General features: G+C 35.4%; 1 protein-coding gene across 1 annotated transcript; it reads left to right on the top strand.

Annotated features, from left to right (window-relative positions):
* The first annotated feature begins 372 nt into the window (after positions 1-372).
* Positions 373-765, top strand: LOC148956865 (uncharacterized). The gene has a single exon (XM_089092363.1). The coding sequence runs from the start codon at positions 373-375 to the stop codon at positions 763-765; it is 393 nt and encodes a 130-aa protein (XP_088948489.1).
* Positions 766-9,161: the final 8,396 nt, after the last annotated feature.

Below are 9,161 nucleotides of genomic sequence, written 5' to 3'. Positions count from 1 at the left end.
ACTTAGAAGGTGAAAGAATAGAAAAGGCTAACAAGCCTCAGAGACTATGTGAAAAAGAAAATTTTGGGTCAGAGACTTTTGAAAACGAGATGTGAAAATGGTGCTTCAAACTTACTAATCAATAACCTGCGTTTGACGGATGCAGATTGGTTTCAGGACTATTTCAGAATGTCACCTAAGCAATTTCATTACCCACTTATTCTGGTTACACCATATATTACAAGACAAAATACAAATTTCAAAACAGCTATTTAACATAAAGACAGGCTTGAAGTGACATTAAGATAAGTTGCAGCTGGTGGTACACAGAGAAACCAAAGCTTCACACATTACCTGGGAAGGTCGACTGTCAACCAAATTATATGGAACACTATGAATACAATCTGCCAAGTGCTGTCTTCATTATTTTTACGATTTCCCAGTGAGCAATATGACTGGAAGGAAATTTCCCATGAGTTTGAAGGGAAATGGAACTTTCCCCACTGTGTCGGAGCTATTGATGGGAAGCACATTAGAACCCAGGCTCCACCAAACTTGGGGTCACAATATTTCAACTACAAGCAGTTCCAAAGCATAGTCTTGATGCCTATGCGTGACGCTAACTATCGGTTTGTCTATGTTGACATAGGCAGTTATGGTCGGCAAAGTGATGGTTCTGTGTTTGGCAATTCAACTCTTGGCAAGAAAGTGATTGACTGTACTTTAGATCTTCCAGGAAGTGATACGATTGATACAGGAAATGTAACCTACTTGCAAAAAGAGTAAGAGAGACAAAAACACATACAAATCCGTAGATTCAGACACACAAACCAAGAAAGACATGCATTGGAATAGGCAAACACCCACCCAGACACACACAGACACAAAGAGTGAGAGAGACAAAAACACATAGAAATACGAAGATTCAGACACACAAAAAAAAAAAGACATGCATTGGAATAAACAAACACCAACACATACAAACAGACGAAAATATTGAGAGAGACAAAAACAAAAAAAAATCTTTAGATGCAGACACACACACGGATAGAGAAATTAGCTTTAATTATATCATAGACGCCCAGAAAAACCGAAAAAAACTTAGAGAGAGACAAACACCTATACACATTATGAGATTCAGACTCACAAAACTAGAAAAACATTACTTTGAAAAAGCAAACACACATCTAGAAACACAGTCGACAATAGTGAGAGAGACACAAAAACACTCACATCTGTAGATTCAGACACACAAACCGTGAAAGACAATCATTGGAATAAGCAAACACCCGCCCACTTACACACACAGGCAAAAAGAGTGAGAGAGACCAAAACATATACAAATATATAGATTTTGGAATTTAGCCGACAAGGACAGGCACTTTGACATGCCTTCACCTGTCCCAGACACATAGGCAAGGAGAGTGAGAGAGACAAAAACACATACAAATACATAAATTCAGATATACAAACATACAGAGATAGGCACTGGAACATGGAAACACAGAAATACCAAAACCATAGGTTAGGTTAAGTTAGGTTAGCCTACGTCTGCGCGCATACGTAGCCTAACCAAGCCTAACTTAACCTAAACTAACCTTTTTACTTGACTTGGAAAAATCTGCTCCAACTTTGCCACCCCTCTCTAGGCGTTTGATGAAATTACCCCACTAAAAAAGAGGTGTTTTTGGGTAAATTTGCAATTAACTCCATTTGATTTGATATCTGGATGCAAACCGAAGTCGTTGGGCTAGTGTCATTGGAAATGACGAAAAGACATCATTGAATTCTTATGTGCCTTTTATTTTCAGTGTTTTCGAATATCACATCTGCAGGTACAAGATTATATTATTTTTCTTACGATTACATGATTGTTTTACGATGAAGCGAAAACTATAAAGAAAATAAGTAAATATAATTATAAAATTAAAATTATCGCAATTTGAACTATATATTCAAACTATTAAAAGACTAAGATAGTAAAAAAAAAAAAAACCTGAAACCCTTAAAAATATTTTGAGATAAAAAAACAATGTAGACCATTAGAATTTTCTTGGCCGAAAACCCCTATTCCGGAAATGGACAGTCCCTTGGCTTGAACAACAAGAAAAATATATTTGCCTGAAAACCGAGAAAAATCTCATTTTCTGCATGGGAAGCACATTTTTTTCTTTGTTTCGTTAGTTCTCTGCTGTGTAACGAACAAAAACACAATTCTTCTATAATATCTGGCTGGTTTTATAGCTCAATGCTACCAAAATAAATATGAAAATGAATCCAAAAAAATATAATCAGCAAACTTATCAGCAAATCAGCAAACAATAAAACAAGGAAAATAAGCAAACTTGTGTATGCAAACTAGTCTAGGGCTGTATCCAGGGTTCTAGCCTAAGCCAGAAACCTTTCTTAGGGAGAGGAGAGTTCATAGAAGGGGGATCCCAAATGCCTCCCCTGCCTCATATATATGGCCTTGGTCATTTCCATGTTCATTGTTAATAATTTATTTTAACATTTATGTGCTTTTTAAGAGCAAAACTGATAGTGCAATTATACAATTTTTTTCGACCCACGGAGGCAAATCCCAATCTGGATTTGGATGTGACACAACCATGGGGTTAGTCAAGATAACAACAAAAAAACTACCAGACCTATAAATGACCTGTAATTACCCAGACTAGACCTGTAACAAAAAGACTACCAGATCAAAAAGACTACCAGACCTGTAAAAAAGACAGCATTAAAATGAAAACAGCAAAAAGATTACCAGACCTTTAAATAGCCTGTAATTACCTAGACCAGACCTGTAACAAAAAGACTATCAGACCAAAAAGACTATCAGACCTGTAAAAAAACTCCCTAAACTTTAAAACAGTAATCATACTGCCATACACACCATTGTTGTCAGACAGATTAATAACAAAAAGCCTACAACACCTGTAAATTCCATGTCAATACCAAGACAAGAAATGTCACAAAAAGACTCCAAGACCACAAAAATACTACAAGACCTGTAAAAAAGCATACAGACAACCAAACACACCCCTGTTGTCAGTCAAAGTAACAACAAAAGGACTGCTAGACACACAAAAGGACTGTTACAGGCCAGACCTGTAACAAAAAGACTACCAAACCAAAAAGACTACCATATCTGCAAAAAAAGACTACCAGACCTGTAAAACAGCAAAAAGACTACCAGACACAACCATGGGATCAGTCAAGGTAACAACAAATAGACTACCAGCCCTCAACACAGGGCCCGAATACATACTGAAATAAAAGAGACTAAGCCAAATGATAATTACCTTTTCTAGAGGTATCACTGATAAGTTGCCACCGTTTTGTTTGGTCTGGGTCATGGGTCTGTAATTCTACTACAACAGCATAGGCTCTTTTCTTGAATTCAGCGTCTTCATCAAAACGTTTCTTCGATTCCTAAAATTGTTTTATTGTATTGTTAATCTCCAGTTTTAGTTTTTGCAGTTTAGCCTTAGAGAAGTTTTATTATTAGAGAAGGGGTGATTAAAAATCAACAGATTGTAGTCAAAAAAGATGAAATATCATTTATGGACGGATTTTTAATGACAAAGGGCGTTGTCAAATATAATCAGTTAGTTCTGACTAGTTATTTTCACGGTTAAACGTGGCAACACTGAGGAAGATCTAGTAATGCCCTAAAGCTTCATGATTTTGGAACAACCAGAACAAAATCCTTAGGAAACTGTGGTTTTCAAGTATAAGTGGATATAATTTAAGTAGATATGATTAGTACCTAAGTTACAATTAGTAGATGTATAATAAGAGTTATGTATAGTTAGTATATAAGACTTTTATAGTACATGCTTATTAGTATACACTTAAAATTTATTAGTATATGCTTAGAATTAGTAGAACTGGTATATAATTAGGAAATATATTAGTATAATTTAGTAATTAAGGATATATATAAGTAATAGAGTATAAAGAGGTATAAGGTATAATTAGTATATTTAAGCGGCTAAATATACATAGATATAGGTAGATCCAAGATATGTCCGGGGATCAAAGCTTGTTTTAGCTTGATGACCACGGTAATCCTGTGGTAGCAGTGGATTATTGCCATACTTGACAAATCACGGTCCAGGTATAGACCCCTACTTCCGTAAGGCTGGGTGGCAGGCTTACTATTTGTTCTTGTTAATAAGACCCGGCAACTAAAATATCGAGTCGATACCTATGCACCAGCAATTTCTTTTGAGTATCTTTTTCCTTTTTTTTATCCTTGGCACTTTAAATTTGTACCTCTCTGAATGGTAAAAAAAAAAAATTCTACTTTTTAATGCATCATAAGAACCAAGCCTGCATATGTACTGGTGTTTTTTTGTCCTCATTTCTGCTTTGTCATCCAGTCTCTGTATGCAATTGTTTTTCGGTTTGGTTACCTTTGTTCTATCATTTTATTTGGCAAGGAATTACATTTGTGCTACTATACACGGAATGAGAAGATGAAGCTTATTTTTATTTGGTTTGACATGGTGAACTTTTTTTACAGAAAAAACTATATATTATCTACAGTGAACGGATAGATCAAACAAAACCATAAAACTTAAGTGATTCGAAGATTTTGCGACCCATTACAACACCATTTATTAACAAACTTGGACTAAAAAAGCTTAAAATTCAAAGGAAAAACGTTTCTTTTTGTTATGGGGTTTTGAAAATTTGTTGGCAGTTTAGGTCACTCATTGTAATAACCTTACATTTTTTTTCCATACTTTATTCTAAACGATTGATACCTCCCCCAACCCCGACCGATGAAGCGGAACATTTAATAAAACAATCTCAGGCTCAATAATGGGGACAAGCCTTACGATCATTTCTTAATGACCAAAAAAAACGTAGAGTAGAAAGTGGAAATTAAAAAAAAGTAAAAAAAGTAAAAGGTAAAAACAAACGGACAAGAGAGTCAAGAAAAGTCAATGAATTGTTGTATATTGTAAGCGCTTCCAGGACCATCCATTAATAAAAAGAAAGCATAATAAAAAGTCGAAAACAAATTAAGAAAAATAAAAGTACAGAGAGAAACCAAAAGAAACTTGGACGAGAAAATAAAACATATCAAGAAAACCTTTTCTGCCTTTTTAAAGCATTTTCTGCCTTTTAAAAGAATTTTCTGCCCAATTCTTAGAATACTTTTTTAGACGAACTTTTGCCAAGCCTCATGTATTGAAGCGAAGTGCTTTTGACGTATAATAAAAATTGTTTCAAAACCTTTTCAATGATTTTTCACAAGCAAAATTTTTGAGATTTTCATTTGAAAAAATCCTTAAAAGCACAAACACATCAAATTCAAAATTCAAATAAAAAATAAAGGACATAGTGGGTACTCTAAAGCTAAACGATTTGAGGGCCTGTGTGCCTGTGTGTCTGGGTGGGGGTTTGTTTATTCCAATGCATGTCTTGCTCGGTTTGTGCGTCTGAATCTACGTATTTGTAAGTGTTAGTGTCTCTATCAATCTATGTTACGACATGCCTGGGCGGATCATTTTTTGCTATATTTCTAAAATATATGCAGGGGTATGGGATTTTGTTTCTCTCATTGTATGTTCCTGTGTGTGTGTGTGTGGTCAGGTGTTTGCTTACTCCCATGAATGTCGGTCTAGGTTTGTGCGTCTGAATCTACAGTTTTGTATGTATTGTTGTCTCTCTCTCTGTTTGCGACTGTGTGTCTGGGCGTTTGTTTGCTTACTCCAATGGATGTATTTATCAGTTTGTGCGTCTGAAGCTACATATTTGTTGGTATTTTTGTCTCTCACTCTTTTTGCCTGCATGTCTGGGCGGGTGTTTGCTTATTCCAATAAATGTTTTTCTTAGTTTGTGTGTCTGAACCTTCGTAATGGCATTTGTTAATTGCCCCTCTCATTCTTTTTGTTTGTGTGTGTCTAGGCGGGTGTTTACCTATTCCAATGATTGTCTTTCTTGGTTCGTGCGTCTGAATCTATGCCGTTGTCTGTGTTTTTGTCTCTCACTCTTTTTGTCTGTGTGTGTCTGCAGCCAAGGTTCAGTTGCACGGTTTCTTAGCCCTTCAGCCAGGAAGGCCTTTCTCAAAGCCTTGTCCAGCAAAAATAGAACGAAAAGAGCTGTTTGAGTGGGTAATACTGTCCCCTAGATGTGGCACTCAAAACGAGTAGAAATCAATTTTTTTTTTTAATATAATGAGCAGTCTTAGACCATAAAACATATATTTAAGGGTTTCTGTACCTTCTTCTTCCCGATGAATTTCGACTTTTCACCTCTGATACTTTATGAATTGCTGATCAATGCTTAAACACAAAGTTAATGAGATGAGACATTTTTCATAAGGTCGAAGAATATAGACGCTTACTGATTTCATTTGCTTTAAAATTATTTTCGGGACTCAATTTTTTTATAAGACAATAACTAAATTATAGTTCAATTACCCTCTGTATGATGAATACTTTCAGGAAAGTACCAAAAAACTTTAGCGTAAAGATGGAGAGAGGGGAAGGTAGTCTGAAAAGGCAGCCAATGTATCCATGGAATAATATCTGTGGCTTTAAGTTTTAATCTTTAATTCTGTAGTTTTAAGTTTTAATCAGAAGCAAATATTGAATGTATGTTTACCATTGATGAAGATTTCAAGCTCAGATGTTTCATTAGGACAAATATTCAATAAATTCATGTTTTTTTTCTCTCCTCAGATCAAGAAAAAGAATTTTATAAAACTTACCTTGAGGCAATAAATAATCCTTTGGGGTAACAGAGATTGACCTGGACCGTGCATTGGAAATAATACAGCTCCATGGATTGCAGTTGAGCTCGTAGTAATTGCATAAATTTAAGAAGTTATTGCTATTATAAGCTGTTGTAGTCCTTTTGTGGGTGCATGCTGCTGACAATGCTCTGTAATTAATTGAAGCTTGGTATGATCTGCTGATGTGATCACGGTCCTTTGTTGAGTGCAGATAAGAATTTACTGTTAGTTAATTCTTTGTTGTTTGGTAATATTGTTGAACTGAAGAAGGTGATTCATTGACAGTTATTGACGTACTGTGAGTATTATACATATAATGTTAATTATATGTATAATAGCCAGCAAACATAGCTGATATGTTTGGTGCCAGTTTTGGACTAGGTAATTCGTGCATTATTGAGCAACTGACGATGCATTTTGTGTAAACTTACAGGGCAGCAAAACATTATGCGTTGGGGTACACCGAGGAAAAGGGGAGGCTTGACTTTACTTTAAGAGATAGCACTGATTAGGGTTTTCCTCCACTCGCTGCTCCTACTTTAGTGGCGACTATTATCCAAGGAAGGAGTGTAAGTAGAAACATCACTTTAATTTATGCACAAATGAAAAGCTACACAAACACATTTCCACTTGCTTGAAACAACTGCAGACATCGTTGAAGCTCGCTGAATCCCGTTAAGACACTTCATACGGAATATTTGTATATTTGTTGCTTAAATTGGCTACACTGTCGTGTAATTTATTTATAAATAAAAAATTAAAGAATAAAAAAAAATAGTTTTACAAAAAAAAGATTTCACAAGATATTGGGGGGGTTTTTATAAAAATATAGGAAATTTACGCCATCGCTGTATTTCCAGTGGATTAATGGAGTTCAAGTCTTTGCCAAGGTGTTTCCAACAGATCTGTAATTATAAAAAAAAACTAAAATCATAATTAATGATATTAAAACTGATAATTTTTAATGAGATTTATGTATCCCTAAAATGAATGCAAGACATGATGGATTGTTATCATTTAATCAAAAATTAATGTCGACAGATTTTATAGTCAAATACATCAAGTGGGAATGAATATGTCCTGAATTTGTGGATAGCTTCAAACAAATAAGCAAAATAGTTTTTTTATGAAATGATTTTTGTTACTACCCATAACGGAAACACTCTTCTCTGGAAAAAGAATTGTTTTGCACACAAATGCTTATAAGAAACTACAATAGAATAAATGAATAAAAAATAGTAATTTTACTAGTGTTTTTGAAGGAAGTGTAAAATATTCGAAGCAAAAAATGAGAATTAACTTTCAAAATGACATTTCTATGGTTTTCATCTTAATACTCTAAGCTGTTCCTCGGTAAGCTGTTGCAGTCTTTTAACGGCCTGCATTCATAGAAGGTGTTTCAATGTAGTTCACTATCCTTATCCCAATTCATTAAAAGTTTCGCTGTAATACCATTAGCTTCAGTAGTACTAGAAATAAGTTGTAGCAGTTGTGGTAGCAGTAGCAGTGCAAGTAGTTGAAGCAATATGCACATTTTGCCTAGTCCGATATCACCCTTAGTTTGTCCTGAAAGTCACAACTTAATACCCTAAACCATTCTTGCTGGGATACTGCTAACACGCGCTTTTAATAACCTGCTTGTACAGAGTTTTTGTTTCGTTCAACATCCCCCCAAGTATTCCCTGAAAGTTTTCAACGTCCTAAACTTGTTCTTACTATTTGTAAGGTAAAGGATACTTCACTAGGCCCTTAAGGTCCGAACCGAAGTTACTGATCTCCGTCTCAAGGGCCTTCACCCTGGAAGTGCAATGAGGAGGATTAGGGCCAGTCATCCTATGCTTTCGCAGACCCTTCCTGTTTACCTTCCCCAGTTATCTTTAGGTTCCCATTTTGAGCTGGGCCAACTCTGAATGAACTTATTGGCACACCACTGGTCTCCGTCCCAGACCAACTAATTGGATACATCAGGATTAAAACGCTCACCCTCTCAGACAAAGGACCCTCACTGGCAGTAGTCTTACCATGAATAGCAATGGCAACAGTAGTAGCAGAAGCAGTATGGATGGAGTGCTTTTTGGGTAGTTTCATATCTACCGGCTTTTTATAATTTGAAAAAGAAAGGTCATTTCACTTTTCAAGCGTCAAACGTGATCAGAGGGCAACTAGTCCCTTCCTCTTTATCTGATAAAAATCAGAGATTGTGGATTTTATAAAATTTTCTAGATAAACATTTTGTTAAAATTTTTTTAAAAATCAGAACAAAAACACCAATAGATCAGGGTCCTGCGTTATTAGTCATGCTATGTAGGGTAAGAACGTTTATTATAAAGGTAATAGTCACATTCAATTCCCAGCGACACATTTTATTGGAAATAAAAAATATATAGTTAATTGTTAAAGCTTCAAAGGGGATGGAAGGGCCCAATGCCCC

Source organism: Artemia sp. Qi Xiang Cuo, chromosome 1, assembly GCF_049724085.1.
Source record: "Artemia sp. Qi Xiang Cuo chromosome 1, ASM4972408v1, whole genome shotgun sequence".
Taxonomy (NCBI): domain Eukaryota; kingdom Metazoa; phylum Arthropoda; class Branchiopoda; order Anostraca; family Artemiidae; genus Artemia; species Artemia sp. Qi Xiang Cuo.
The sequence above is the reverse complement of the archived record's forward strand: the minus strand, read 5'-3'. Positions and strand labels throughout refer to the sequence as shown.